The 14,662-nt window shown below is 48.6% G+C and overlaps 8 protein-coding genes across 8 annotated transcripts; 5 read left to right on the top strand and 3 right to left on the bottom strand.

Annotated features, from left to right (window-relative positions):
* Positions 1 to 1,458: 1,458 nt before the first annotated feature.
* On the top strand, positions 1,459 to 2,409 carry PEX2_075510 (uncharacterized protein; the record flags this gene model as incomplete). Its single annotated transcript, XM_016744821.1, has 1 exon — positions 1,459 to 2,409. One exon carries the CDS (start codon positions 1,459 to 1,461, stop codon positions 2,407 to 2,409), a length of 951 nt encoding a protein of 316 aa, XP_016600741.1.
* A 263-nt stretch (positions 2,410 to 2,672) lies between these two features.
* On the bottom strand, positions 2,673 to 4,273 carry nemA (Nem1-Spo7 phosphatase catalytic subunit NEM1; the record flags this gene model as incomplete). The annotated part of the gene is made up of 2 exons (XM_016744822.1): positions 2,673 to 2,815; positions 2,869 to 4,273. The coding sequence occupies 2 exons, from the start codon at positions 4,271 to 4,273 to the stop codon at positions 2,673 to 2,675; spliced, it is 1,548 nt and encodes a 515-aa protein (XP_016600742.1).
* Positions 4,274 to 4,852: 579 nt separating this feature from the next.
* Positions 4,853 to 6,357, top strand: PEX2_075530 (translation initiation factor eIF2B subunit beta; the record flags this gene model as incomplete). The annotated part of the gene is made up of 4 exons (XM_016744823.1): positions 4,853 to 4,950; positions 5,029 to 5,324; positions 5,378 to 6,215; positions 6,285 to 6,357. 4 exons carry the CDS (start codon positions 4,853 to 4,855, stop codon positions 6,355 to 6,357), a joined length of 1,305 nt encoding a protein of 434 aa, XP_016600743.1.
* Positions 6,358 to 7,539: 1,182 nt separating this feature from the next.
* On the bottom strand, positions 7,540 to 8,100 carry rps23 (40S ribosomal protein uS12; the record flags this gene model as incomplete). The annotated part of the gene is made up of 2 exons (XM_016744824.1): positions 7,540 to 7,718; positions 7,842 to 8,100. 2 exons carry the CDS (start codon positions 8,098 to 8,100, stop codon positions 7,540 to 7,542), a joined length of 438 nt encoding a protein of 145 aa, XP_016600744.1.
* A 203-nt stretch (positions 8,101 to 8,303) lies between these two features.
* Positions 8,304 to 9,391, top strand: PEX2_075550 (DUF5315 domain-containing protein; the record flags this gene model as incomplete). Its single annotated transcript, XM_016744825.1, has 2 exons — positions 8,304 to 8,329; positions 8,533 to 9,391. The coding sequence occupies 2 exons, from the start codon at positions 8,304 to 8,306 to the stop codon at positions 9,389 to 9,391; spliced, it is 885 nt and encodes a 294-aa protein (XP_016600745.1).
* A 345-nt stretch (positions 9,392 to 9,736) lies between these two features.
* Positions 9,737 to 10,177, bottom strand: PEX2_075560 (MICOS complex subunit Mic12 family protein; the record flags this gene model as incomplete). The annotated part of the gene is made up of 2 exons (XM_016744826.1): positions 9,737 to 10,093; positions 10,157 to 10,177. 2 exons carry the CDS (start codon positions 10,175 to 10,177, stop codon positions 9,737 to 9,739), a joined length of 378 nt encoding a protein of 125 aa, XP_016600746.1.
* A 367-nt stretch (positions 10,178 to 10,544) lies between these two features.
* PEX2_075570 (mitochondrial 54S ribosomal protein bL17m) lies at positions 10,545 to 11,365 on the top strand (the record flags this gene model as incomplete). The annotated part of the gene is made up of 2 exons (XM_016744827.1): positions 10,545 to 10,760; positions 10,937 to 11,365. The coding sequence occupies 2 exons, from the start codon at positions 10,545 to 10,547 to the stop codon at positions 11,363 to 11,365; spliced, it is 645 nt and encodes a 214-aa protein (XP_016600747.1).
* Positions 11,366 to 12,665: 1,300 nt separating this feature from the next.
* Positions 12,666 to 13,169, top strand: PEX2_075580 (uncharacterized protein; the record flags this gene model as incomplete). The annotated part of the gene is made up of 1 exon (XM_016744828.1): positions 12,666 to 13,169. One exon carries the CDS (start codon positions 12,666 to 12,668, stop codon positions 13,167 to 13,169), a length of 504 nt encoding a protein of 167 aa, XP_016600748.1.
* Positions 13,170 to 14,662: the final 1,493 nt, after the last annotated feature.

The following is a 14,662-nucleotide window of genomic DNA, read 5'->3' on the forward strand; positions in this document are numbered from 1 at the left end:
TTTCGTAGTATACTCAAGTATAGATGTTGCACCTCGAAAGACCAACTAGAGAAGATCAACAATACCTGTGGCTCTCAAGATATATTGCCAGATTTTGTACGGTTTTCTAGCAGTTTATCCAAGATGTAGCGGAATGCACCATAGATTGCTGGTTGTGGGTAGTAAGATGTAACCTTACAGAAACGGCGCCGCTTCGGCCAGGGCAGAAGAGGGGAGTCGGAATCCCGTGCGGTCCATGGCATGCATACCAAGACGCACTCGGGATAAACAGTTTGCCGAGTGGTCGCTAGAATTATCATCAGGGTGCACACAAAATCCTTCGCGCCAAGAATGATAAGAGACAAAGGAAGGTTTATTCGTCCCCGTCTCTTCCGTCGGCAATGTTCAAGCCCCGAATACTGGCGCCTTATGCGCCAAGCAGTCTGATTCTAAATATCGGTGTTAATGTATCTGCTATCACCTTTCAGCACCTGGGCATCATGCAGGATGCTTATTGTACGTCATGGCCAAGAGGTTACTTTTACCATTCACGTGGGTCCCATCGCGGCTTTAAACTTATGCCCATTGGCAACTCAGACTGGCTCACCAATCATATCTACAAATTGAGACCCACTCAGTAAGCAACCGGACAAAGCGAGACTTTAAATCCGAGTGTAATCAGCAAGGAGACCATAGACCATATGCCTGAGTGCCGAATGATGTGCTGTTACATAGTTGAAATTAGCAAGATTGTTATTATGTATATTTCACCCTCTCAAAGAATACAATCCTAAAGGAAAAAAAATCTTATCATCCAAAGACAGAAGCCTCAACACAAGCCAAGAGAAACACAGCCTGCTACGCTAAGGACTTTAGCTCGGCGCCCAACGACGCCTCCTACAACAGGAGCATGCATGGCGTAGATCCAGGAAGTTAAAGGCAGAACCCATGGAGCCATCTAGGCATAAAAAAATCCCTCCAAACATGTTATAATAATGTTTAACTCTAATCCAGGAATAAAATCAAAGATGCTCTCCACCCTTACCCCAGATAATCTTTCTCCAGACACAAACTCACCCCTTGATGTCTTGGGAAAGTATTGCGGTTTCAGATTGCTCTGTACCTAGGGCTATTCTGCCTCAGCCTGCTATTTCCATGCAGGCTGCAGTGTGGAGTGATAGTGGTACAACATAGAATCGGGGCTATGTCCCCGCAACAGGAATCCAGCCAAGAATTGTATTACCAAGCACCCTGTACATGATCACCTAGCCACCTGGGCACAATACAGCCAAGAGTGTATTACCAATCACCCTGTACACAGGTACATCCATGACCATCCGGTTTCCAAGGAAACCAACTTATTCCGCTTCAGTGTTACCAAAAGGAGAAACCTGGCATGTCTGCCATCTCCTACGAAATATATGATAATGATTCCCACGAGCTTCAGTGTTTCAGAGCATTGTGCCACACCCTTCATAGATGGCTAATCTTCTAGGCTCTCTATTGTTATTGCTTACATGCACACAAACGCTATGTCTCGCCTACACCCCCAATCTCCGTGAGATCTACAGATTCCCAAACGGGACCTGGATCGAGAACATCGCAGTCCGGCCCAACGGCAACCTCCTCGTCGCAGACCTGAGCACAGCAGAGCTCTGGGAAATTGACCCTTCAATTCCATCAGGCCCCAGCTCAGCCCATCTAGTTCACCACTTCGAGGGCGCCGAAGACGCAGATGGGATTACGGAGCTTTCACCAGATATCTATGCAGTCATTGCATCCAACTCAGTCTATACAGTCGATCTCAGAACCCACGAAAATGCGCCCAAGTCAGTTTTGATTGCGAAACTCCCCGCTGGTTATTTGAACGGCATTGCTGCTCTAGATGATGGGAACGCAGTCGCCATAACCGACTCCCAACTCGGCCTTATATGGCGTCTCGATATCCGCACCGGAAATTACAGCGTCATCCACCAAGACGAGACAATGGCCGCAAATAATGACATGGGTTTATTGCTCGGTGTCAACGGGTTGAAGATAGTAAAAGATTATATGTACTACACCAACAGCCCGAAGCGGATTTTCTGTCGTGTTCGAATCGATATACACACTGGGCATGCTTTGGGGCCTTATGAGATTATCAGCCACGATACACGGGGCGATGACTTTGCTATTGGTCCGCGTGGGGTTGCGTATCTGGCGGGTCTTATTGATAATGTGGTTACTAAGGTCTTTCCTAATGGGTCTCATGAAATTATTGCGGGTTCGAAGAACTCGACGGAGTTGATGACTGCTACCTCGGCGGCTTTTGGGAGGAGACGGGGGGATCGCAATGTTCTTTACATTACTACTGGAGGGGAGACCAGGCTTCCGGTTAACAACACGAGTACCAGAGGGGGGAAGATTATGGCGCTTTCTGTGGAGTTCTAGGTCCTTGAGTTCTTATGTTTTGTCCTAGATTCAAGAAAGTCGAGGTCATATGTACGAATTTCCATTCCCCTCCTAATAACAAAACGAGACACCCAATGCCATTATGAATAACTGCGCTTGTATGATCGTATCGGTCTCCAATCCCTCCATTGCTCTGTGATATTTTTTTTCTATTTTCTTGTTGGAAGGTTGAACATCGCTTCTAAAACACAAATCCCGTATACACCTACATGCACATTCATTAACACAAATGCGGGTAACGATCATGACTCAATTTCACCACGGCGGAGTGCCAACAATGCCCGGACATCCGTGACATATTGTAGAGCTTCGAGCATAGGAACCAAGTGGAGCAGACCGTTGTCCGTGGGGTCGTTGATCCAGCCTTCGATGGGAATTGCATTATCTGGCAAAAATCATTAGTTCGAATGCACCAAAATAGAGAAACGTGATTATTACCTTCGTGGAAGATATAACTCATTGGGCTGTTGTCCAGAATCATCACCTTGCTCAAATCCGGTTCCACAGAACTCAGGTCCTTGATGTATGCCCCGTTACGGAATGTGCAATGCTGTCGGTATAAGCGGCCATGGAAGTATTTCCGTTCCTGCTCGAGCCAGTCGATGACAGGGTCGGCATACTCTTGAACGCTGGCCGTGAAGATGACGAGCTTATACCACTTGCTGATTTTGCGCAGGAACTCATCGCAGTGTGGTCGCTTATGGACATAGTATAGAATGGGATGCTGGGGGCCCAGTGTCGTTTGCGGTCCGCCAGGGGACAATGAAGTAGTCGTGGGTATCGAGAGCTTAACCTCAACCATGTGACCACTGGACATCCGACCACCCTTGGCGAGCGAGTGGATTAGAGTCTCATCAAGATCCAGCACCAAGGTCTTCTGCGGGAGCCTAGCATTGCGGGGAGCTGCAGTATATGAAGGTACGCGTGACGGGAGGAGCGGACGCGGTGGGGTTGGAGAGTGTGGGTACTTCGTTATGCGGTGGATATTGGGAGAGGTTGGGGACTTTAAGCTGTCCAGGTGGACAGCTCCCTGGACTCGAGAGACGCCCTCGGGCATTGGATGTCCTAAATCTGCACTCTGGGATCTTCGTTGTCTCTGCCGCTTGAGAGATTCTTCATTATGGAGCTTGATTCGTATAGACCGACGAGGCGTGTGCTCATGCTCTTCCCCTTCTGGGATTGGATCTGGATCGTGGCCTTTTGTCTTGGTGGGTCGGTTCCTCCCGCTTGAGAGATTTTTGATATGCCGTCGATCTGTGTCGGACTCTGACGCCGTTGATATAATAGATTCATGAGAGCCTTGAGGTCGGAGCTTCCGGGTGGAGCCACTGCGACGCCGACCTTCTACCCGGGTGGCCCCTTTAGCCGACCGGATCGTTGGGTCGGCAGATGAGCGCCGCAATTTTCGAACAGGTGCAAGAAGCGAGTAGCGACCATCATCAGCTTGGAAGCATTGGGCCAAATACACACCAGGTGCAGCAAACGTGGACAGAATGAACTTGATAGTTTCCGTGATCGCATCGAAAAACCGTTGGGTAATTAGTCGCCAAGTACTTCGAGTAGCGAGCGTGCCATTCTTGTGAGCTTCATGCAGTAACGGTGTCTTCTCGTCTAAGTCATATGCAGCATCCTCCCCTCCATCTTCGTCCACAGGCGATCCATCGTCGTAGCTCTTCTCAGTAGGGTCGAGAGACCGAAAGTTATCCTCGCTATAAGACCGAAGTTTCGAGAGGTCTGACGGTAGAGGTGCACGTTTGCTATCGCCTTGGGACTGCGATCTGTGGCGTGAAGAGCTGGAAGATTGCCCAATGACTCGCGAGGACAGGATATTCAATGAGTTCATCTTCCCTCAAGGCGTCACGGGAGACAGGGGCGCAGCGATCTATTAACAAACTGATCGTGAGTAAATCATCAAAGCCACCTGAAGCGGTCCATAAGATAAGTGTGCAGGGGTTCGATGATAATCAGAGGGAAAGAGGGGGATCGCGAGGAGGTGTGAGCTGTTCTAACCTCAATGCGCCAGTCACCCGTGCCTCGGAAGTACTTCCGCAACTCCAATCTGATTTATACCACAAGCTTTTCAAAGCCGATAAAAAGCAAACCAAAAACGGAAATGAAATAATAGAAAGCGAAAACTGGAAGAACACCAATGAGAAAGCCGAAGCCGAGACAATAGAGCGAGGATCAATGAGTGTGGGGAAGCGGACAAGATCAAACGGCAGAAAATCATTCTTTGTCTCTCCCACTCTCTCGGGCTCTTCCTGCGAGAATCTGAGAATCTCTTGATCAACTTTCTATTTACAACCTGCTCAGTGTGATTTGGTTCTGAAACTTGGTATGTTTATCACTTGACATTGCACATGTCTATCGCCTAAACCCCCACTGACACCGCGCAGATTTCCTCCCAACATCCCACTTCCTCATGCCGTCTTCCTCGTTGGCCCTGACACCGGGCCTGGGGTCATTCCTCAAGTGCCTTAAGACAAACCCGATTGACACTTCTATTGAGACTCTGATTTCGTGCGTATCTCAAGACTTCCAGTCATAGCCGCTGCCCCACCGACGATCACACTCGCTAACATAGTATATTTCGATCAGATTGCTCAAGCGGCGTCAAATCCGTCATTCGCGATCATGTGCCACAGCAACCGCCTATTTGCTACGGAGTGTGATCTCTGCATGCCGCACAACAGATTCAGCAAAGCTTATTGAGCGGGTGCAGAGTGTGGGCAGGCGACTGATGGCTGCGCAACCGCGCGAGATGGTTGTGGGCAATATCGTGCGCCGGGTCCTAGGTCTCATTCGCGACGAAGCGGAAGATGATCGCGACGCTGAGTTCGCCCTTAGTGACATTGGTTCAGAGAGTCAGCCACAAACACCCCGGGCTTATGACGGTGAGTCCAAGGTTCTGGTCCAAATACCTACGCAATGACTCATAGATACATAGATCCATCATTGCCTTTGGATCGCGACTCGCCTTCCTTCCGGTCCGAGGAAAGATCCTCTCGCCCCCCTCTGACCTCTATGTTCAGTCTTCTCTCCCATCCCGAACCCGAGAACTCACTTCCCAGCACCCCGGGTTCCTCCTCTCCAAGCGGACGCCTCCCTGGCCACGGCCCAAGCAAAGACGTACGAGCCGAAGTGCTTGAGGGTATTGGCGAGATCATTGATGAGCTTGGCCAGGTGGACGATCAGATCGCTGCCTACGCATTGGACCACATTCACTCCAACGAAATCATCCTCACCCACACATCCTCGACCACTGTCCAAAAGTTCCTGCTCAAGGCCGCTGCAAAGCGAAAGTTTACCGTCATCCATGCCGAGTCGTACCCCAATAATCACGAGGCTACACACGCCACCATCAGTGGTAGCGCTGTCAGTGACGATGACAATCTCGGCTTGGAAGCCTTCCAAAAGCCACTGATCGAGCACGGCATCACCGTCATCCTCATCCCAGACTCTGCCGTCTTCGCTCTCATGTCACGAGTCAACAAGGTCATCCTCGGCACACACTCCGTCCTCGCCAACGGTGGCCTTGTCGCCGCAGCTGGCACCCGTGTCATCGCCCGTGCCGCCAAGGTCCACCAAACCCCCGTCGTCGTCGTGAGCGGTGTCTACAAACTCAGCCCTGTTTACCCATTCGACTTCGACTCACTTATTGAATACGGTGACCCGAGCAAGGTCCTCCCCTACGAAGAAGGTGACCTCGTCGACTTGATCGATGTCCAAAACCCCATCTATGACTACGTTCCCGCAGAGCTCGTCGATCTTTACATCACTAACCTGTAAGTTTCAAGCACCCATTCCGCACGCTGATTTATTTCATAAAACTAACCTTGCTTCTTCCACTCCAGCGGCGGCCATGCTCCATCATACCTCTACCGCATTGTGTCAGACCACTACCGCAAAGAAGATATCAGCTTCTGAGCTAGTAGTTGGCTTAGGAAATTGTGTCAAAACAGCTCATGAAAATCAACAAAAAAATCATTTGAGGGACATTTGCCCGAACGATACCCGAGGAATTACTTTGACGACTGATACGCAGAAGTAATGAATAAAAAGAACTAAATTTTATCACTTTTGTCAATTTTTAGGAATAGCCGCTGCATTAAACTCTCTTGCGCTTGTAATTAAGCTTCGCCCGGCATATAGATCTGCTCGAGCACTACTAGAAGTATGAATATGGAATATGCCTATCCTATTATTGGACTGGATGCAAAATCCTTGTCCACCATAGCAGGTAACGTCGCTATATATACTTGTACAGAATGGCTGTCCAAGCATACAAACAACAATTAATCTCATGCTTCTGCGTATATTTCTTGCTATGCTTTCCTCTCAATCCTTCAAGCAGTTCGACCCTCACTATTGGAAGACTAAGATGATAATAGAGCATTATATATCAACTTGCTGGTACATCCGTCGATATGGTACCTGATTCGTGCAAGAACGGGGCTAACGTTGTGGCTTATTCAAGATTAGTACCAAGGAAATCCTAGTAGCCGCAGCCAAAGGCGTTTAAGGCTAGATATATATTCATGAGCAGCTATGCAAAATCGGTATACATATATTTAGTAGCTGATGCAACTACTAGACAGCTCCACGTGTCCACGGATAGATGACGTTTGTAACGGGGAAATAGACTTGAGGGCCTAGAGCATGATGTATATTTATCTGTACAGGTAGAAACCCCAGACACGGACAACTTCACACCGACATAGGAGACCGAACTACGTACGCAGATCATATCATGTCCATGAATGCCGTGTTCACACCAACATCATACCCTACGCTACTTTGCATCCCACTAGACAACTCTAGAAAGGATCAAGGAACTGAGTGGCAGTATACGGCAAGGTCAGAAACCCGGGAAAGAGATATAAAGTCATGGCGCCATAATCTTTTTGGAGGTTGTATCAATCGTGTTTAATTCGCAAATAAGCGGATCCACCACATTCCGGACGAAAGCCCGCCGGGGGACTCCCCAAAAAGAAAATATCTCATGAAATCAAGGCGCTGATGAGGCGGGCTTTCCGTCCGGCACCGTTCCCACACTCCAAGGCTCCCGGTCGCTGCATTTTTGATTTCGAACAGAACGCGTCGAGTTGTTTAAGAGCGGGGCTTCTCCTTCTTCTCCTTCCACAGAGCGGCGAGACCGACACCGGAGACCTTGACGACCTTGAAACGGACACCGGGAATATCACCCTTGGCCTTACCCTTGCGACCGAAACCGGCGAGCAGGACCTCGTCGTTCTCATCGATGAAGTTCAAGCAACCGTCATTGGGGACTGTAAGAACATGCTAGTTAGCACATGTTTGTAGTAGTTGTGTTGGCGGTTTTCCATCTTGTCGTAATTCCAACTCGTATAGACCTTTCCAACACATTGTATAAAAAGAACGGGGTTACCCACCGAAAGCAGCGACCTTCTTTCCGTTCTTGATGAGCTGAACCTTGACACACTTGCGGATAGCGGAGTTGGGCTGCTTGGCCTCAACACCGACCTTCTCGAGGACGATACCCTTAGCGTGGGAAGCACCTCCGAAGGGGGAGGACTTGTAGGCGGTTCCGAGAAGACGCTTCTTGAAGTGGTCATCAGCCCAGCGCTGATCCTTGCGGTGCGCCTGGAGCTTGCGGGCGGCGTTCAAACCACGGGGTTGTCCTTTACCCATGTTGGCGGATTATGTGTTCGACGGTCAACTGAGCGAGAAAAAAATGTTAGCCTCGTGTCGAGTGCAACAGTGGTTTTGCTGGTTGTGGATATTTTCGAGGCGTGTTCGATGTTTGAAGAAGGTCGATTTTTTGTGCGTGATGGATGCGATCGTTGACGGATCTCGCAGTGGCACGAATAAAATATTTCCGAAAACCACAAACAATGCAGGGGAAACAGCAGGATATCGAGTACGTACCGACTGGGAGGGGTGTTGTCGGCCAAAGGGGCTGAGGGTCGATTGTCGAAAAGTCGAAGAGTTCCGGATTTCCCTTACCACACGCTTTGGATGCACCTCAGGTGACTTTGTGCGCTTAGCCCTAAGCGAGTCACGGGACAGTCGTAGCCCCCACCTCGGATTATGTCAGCAGAGTGATAACGATAAGGTTATCAGCTGTATCATCAACCCCATGCGAATGCTCGATGTCTATTGTTCTCTTGAATATTGGTTGAAGATGGATTTGTCAAGAAAACCCACAAATCCAAATCCCCAACGCCTGCCTCCCCCAGCTCTTTTCCAGGGCCCACCATCACACAATGCCTCTAATATCTCCTTACCCGTACCACCTGCAGCCTCGACGTTAGCAACTGCCTCCGGCAGCCAACCTCCACCCCTGCATCGGAACCGGTCACCTCGCGGAGTCAAGGGTGAAAATACCGAGAAGTCGAGCTTATTATCGCCTTTTGTATCGCGCCGCCTCTCCAAAAATGATGTAGACGGATCCGATGCCATCTGGCAGGAGATGCAAAGCGCCCTGTCAGAAGTGGAACTTAGCGCTGTGACGAGCGAGAATGTATTTGGTGCAAAGCACTCTGAAGCATTGGAAGATCTAAGAATGAAACAGCTGAAGCTCGCTCAAGCCTGGGCGCGCAGTGAGGCAGACGATGAAGTTGTGGATCCTGGCCACAGCGGTGCCGATGAAGCCAGTGGAAAAGCCAGCTCGGCGCGGCGAGGTGTTGAAGAGTCAAAGGCTCAGTATGATGCACCGACGGAAACTAGTCCAGGCCGCGGTTCAGTATCGCACCGCACGTTGGACGACGAGACCGAGAAAGACATTCGTCTTGCGCGAAAGCGCCGCGAAGCTAATGACCGCTACTTTGATCGGGTCAACCAGGGCGTTTTGGATGTCGTTGCTAAACTCGAGGAGGTGGCTCAGGCTATGCGCACTGTCGAGCGGGAAAGCAAGGATATCTGGAGTGATTCGGAAAGTGTCACGACAACGGCGCCGTCATCGTCCACTCATACGAGTTGAACTTCCAAGTCTTGCAGTCGATACAGCTGCAGCCCCGCCTTTGCTGCATTTCCTTCATTTTGTTTATTTTCCAGCAGACCAGTGCGAATGTCTCGGCACTGATCGGGTCATCACTGAGTCTTGCCGCACCGCATTGATATCTCCAACACATCTGGAAATGCGCTGGACGCATTTAATATATCCCTCGGGGAAATTAATAATACTAATGTATGTAATTCATGACATAACTAAATCAAGGGTATCCAAACTCCGGTGCTCAAAATCAAACCCAAACAAGCAGACATGATAATGCATCCAAGCATTTCTTTGAGCCAAAGCCTTTGCTATAGTCCCAGAGATGATCCTTCATTCCCGTTTCACTACTCGTGCAGCAGCCTTCCAGCCTTCTGCAGCAGCATCTCTCATGTCCTCCCATGTCGTCTCGTGGGCCTTTTTTGTCAAGACCTCCACTTCCTTATTCCACTTATGCTTGAGTATCTCCTTCATAGTCGGCTCAGGTTGATTCTGGGCTTCCAATTCTTCGCGTCGCCGCCTTGAAATGTCTTCTGGTAGGAATCGCCGGTCATAGGCACCAGCGGAGGAGGTCAACCAGTCTATTTGCTCGACTTGCGCGTGGATGGCTTTGCGTTGTGATATGCGTGTTGAGCGGTGGACTTGGACGGTAATATAGAGAACGGATGAGGTGAATGCAAAACCGCCGAGCTGTTCGAGTGCGAGATGAAATTAGTCTTTATTTCCTCGTATATATTTGAGGGTAAATCGTACGAAGCCCGTGAAGAAGCCCATATTTGTTGTGGTGTTTGGAGTCGCCGGATTGCTTAGCTGTTCGTGGGGGTGGACGGAAAAGGTGAAAAATTGCACGATGTTTCGCGGTTATAAAGATTCTTTTCCCGACAATCAAGTAGCTCAGCTGAAATACATTCGAAAAGTTGAATGCCCTCGAACAAGCAGAGTGAACGCGGAAAACTGAAGTCGGACAGGCGGTGGAAGCGCTCCGATTGGCCGGGACAATTCTTCTGGGCCGAACATCCTCTCTCCTTCATCTTCAATTACTGGAACACCTTGGTTTGGCCATTGACCTCGCGATCCCCACTCTACTTTTAATAACTCAACCTCTTTCTAACTCGTTTACTCTCGCTTAATAAATCTCACCATGGCCGGCGGTGGAAGCAGATACCGCCACTTGAGCCGCGACTCCGCGCATCGACAGGCCCTGCTCCGAAACCTGGTGACCTCCCTCTTCCAGCATGAGTCAATCACCACTACATGGCCCAAGGCCAAAGAGGCCCAGCGCCTGGCCGAAAAGCTGATTACCCTGGGCAAGAAGAACACCGAAGCCAGTCGGCGACGAGCATTGGAGATTTTCTACGTATGTTGAATCCCCGGAGAACAAGCCCACCCCAATCCCAATCAGGATGGGAATCAGTCTAGCCATGAGAAGTCATAGGTTTACCAGATCCGTGATGAATTACTGCAATTCTCAATCCATCATCTCGCAGAAAAAAAAATAATCAACAGCCCAATGACAACACTAACATTTCCTAGACACCACATGAAATGCTCCCCAAACTCTTCGGTCCCCTCCGCGAGCGCTACGCAGACCGCCCAGGTGGTTACACACGAGTCCTACGCATAGAACCCCGCGAAAAGAACGAGTACTTCTCCCCCAAGAAGGGCGACAAGAACGCCATCCGAGAGCCTAAACCCCAGGTCAAGGCTCCCACCGCCATCCTCGAGCTGGTCGATGGGCCGAAGGACATTCGTTTCGCCATGACGGCGCGCACAGTGGCGCGTGAGCGTGAGCAGGGCCGGGACCTCGTGCACTCGCTCACGAGGTTGAATGTGAAGAAGGTTACACAGTTCCGGAAGGACGGTGTTGAGGTCTTGGAGCGGGCGATTTCCCAGCTCAGCCTTGCCAAGAAGCAGAATGATAAGCTCGCTAAGAAGGAGGCTGAGGCTGAGTCGAGGGATTAGATGTGGGGAGTGCTATCTCTATTATGGGGGTTCTGTTTCGGAATCCTCGGTCTAAGAGTGATCTCTGGGATCTGCCTAGGCGATATTTTTTCCTGAACTTTGATGGGTGTGCTTGATGTTAGCACCGCCTCGCTTGGTCTCCCGGGTCAACTCCATTGTTCTTTACTTGTTTTTCTTACCAGGAGTTCTGTCTTCTTCCTGTTTATTATGGCATCTCCGTCTTCGTTTGCACTCGCGCATGTGACATAGCCTCTGTATAAAAGATTTTGATACCTCTTTATTCTCACTTCTTCGTTGGTTTGTCAGCTTTGGGTAAAGGCATGTATCAAGCCATGCTGCATGAGGGATGCTGTAGTAAAACAATTTATCCCGGGCTTATATATAGATTTAAAGATCAATCACTACCAAGTAGCCAATATATTACGATCAAGGGCGTCGTCAATGAAGAGCATCCATAGTAGACAGACTTTCAGAACCCGGCATCTTGCCGATTGTGATGCCTGACGATCTAGGCCTCAATATATGAATCTCAATAACCTTCATAAAAACGCCATGACCTGCAATGCAGATCAAGTAGAAGGCTCACCGCAAATAATTAACTGACTTCATTGCATCGATATTGATATTAGAGAGAATTTACGCGATTTGGTTGTCATGTTGCCAATGTTAGTGGAAGGTCGAAGAACTACAACATATATATTCAAGTATCCACAACCTCCACAACAAAAATAAAATCACCTCTAGCAATTAGGCTTGAAATTGTCATGCTATGAAGCCATCCATCATCTTATCCTTCCAGAAAGTGATTAAAGTTCTCTGCAGCTTCTCAACGCCCATTTCCTGGGGCGGTTGACGAGATCTGATATATCAGATGCAGCCTCGACGTACCAGACTAGTGCTGCCCGCACACGGCAATTGCAATCAAGGGACAATAAAATTCAATGCAGAATTATCAATAGTTGAAGTTTCCAGCATATTATCCAAGCGTATGCTGTTATAGGTCAAGCTGGTCTACCCAAGGGGTCATTTATTCATCTAGCCAAGTCCTGGGAGATACTCAAAACCTCAATTTCCCTCTTTATAATACCCTAGTGCCCAGCAGGACCTGTGCCTTGGTCAGATAATATATAGTGCTTGATTCTCTGCTGTCTAGCACTCGATACCTATTCTTACTACACCGCAACTTTCTTATATGCAGTATGCAACACCCGATATGACATGCCCAGCTATACTCTCCAGGCTTGAATGTTTGCTAACCTCCCACCAGAACAGAAAACCATTGCCAGGACAACTACTCGAAATGGAAAAAATGTCACTCGAAACACACAACTCACTCCGGCAGAATGCTCCCACCCCTCCACGCGCCAACAAATACAAAGAAATCTCAGTATCCCCACCCCGTCCAGCCAGCGAACACAGCATGAAAGATGACTGCACCCTGCAAGTTGATGACAGGGACTGCACACTAGAGTTCAGCGACCGAGACTGCAACCTGGAACTCAATCAATACGCCGACGACAAGCACATAGACAAGCAAGCTGAGGCCGGAGCTGGGGATGCAAATGGAAACCATGCAGAAGCGAGTGGGCAAGGGTCTGCAGCAGATGGGAAACAAGACCTAGAGTCACAGTCTGTGACAGGGACGGTCAAGCGTCATAGGTCTCGTCGGCGGGAGTGGATCATTGCTGGTTCGGCTCTTGGGGCTGTTGTTCTCCTGGTTGTTATTATTGTTCCTTCTGTGATCTTTGGAACTCGTCGGTCTATGCCGCAGTATAAACCGCCTACAAATCCATATATCTCATGAAACAGTGGTGGAGGGGGTGATGTCTGGGGAGACTTGGATATGTAGATTGAGGGCTAGAGAACTGAATGTGAAATATGGAGGGTTCAAGCACTATTTCCTTGTTTAGTAGTGTATAGTTTGATCTGGGATATATGCAACAAGAATGGTCGACTGTTTGTGCGGCCTTGTGATGTCTTGTTTTTGGATGAATATCCATCCAAAGTTATACAAAAAGTTCATTTCACAAGTTAAGCCTTTCTCCGCATTTTTCTGCTGTTTGTCTAAAAAACCGAGATGAGCGGCAAAACATCTACAAAACAAAGATATCCAAAAAGATTAACTAAAAAGATATCACAAGGCCGCAAGCGATGCCGACTATCCTTGTTTCTATTTAGACCGCAAAAAAGGGCGGAAAGGGTTAAAATTTGCAGACGACTTTTCAATATATACTTCGGAGTTGACAAGTCAACGCCATATTGGGTATGGTTGTCACGCTCTTGACCAATTAAAATGCGATATTCTGTAAATCACATGATACAATCAAACCCTACTACCAGTAGTATATCCAGGCCTTGCATAACCTTTGCTGCACTACTTTAACATCGTCCATGCATACTTGGACTAACTCTCCAAGTGTAGAAGCCAGCTTCTCTGACATAGTGGGTCTCAAATTAGCAGCGCGTGTAAACCCAAAATGCCCTCTGACCCCAATCAGTGCACCAAAGAACGAGAAAACAGCACTCTTGGGGTCTTCAACAATCCTATACACAGCCCAGTCACTCACTCTACCCCACAGAAGGGCCAAAATAATAAGTTTCCATTCAGCCTTTTTGTCCTCGCCCATTTACGTCACATATTCGGTATTATGGTACACGAGGATGTTAGAATGCGATGCATCGTCGAAAGTGTGTTTAAGGTCTGGATTTACTCCCGTGTAGCACAAGCAGAGACCTCAACTGGAATGGTTTATTTGCGGTGATGTTAGTCTTGTCTTTTTGTTCTTTTTGTTGTGATTACTGTTCCCGTGGCGATTGCTATGAAGCATTGAGTTGGTGTGCTTTTTCTGTTTGGATACCCTGACGAGGCTGGGCTGATGTTTTGACTATAGAGCCCAGGGTTGATCACGATGAAGTTATTTTAACACCCACTAGAACTTATATAGAGTGATTGCGGTTATGCTAGAGACGCTGCTTTTTGTTTTTGTCTAGCACTACAAGCCTAAGTGTTCGTTTGAAGTATTCATTTTGGATTCTAGGATCTACGATAGGCAAGTGAGAAAAAACATACGTCGAACAGGTTCATGACTAGCTAAGAGCAACGAGGTACATGCACAAGAACCTGGACCGCCATGCATTGTGCTGCTGCAGATGAAAACCTTGGAACATAGCTGCTGGTGAACAGAGAATCGATCCCATCTTCTATGGGACAACGGTTCATATCTCCACAACTTCCAAAGGTCGAAGGATCACATCATAAACAGGTACAACACAAATAGTAGTAGAAATGCGACCAAA

This window comes from Penicillium expansum, assembly GCF_000769745.1.
Source record: "Penicillium expansum strain MD-8 chromosome Unknown contig258, whole genome shotgun sequence".
NCBI classification, from domain to species: Eukaryota; Fungi; Ascomycota; class Eurotiomycetes; order Eurotiales; family Aspergillaceae; genus Penicillium; species Penicillium expansum.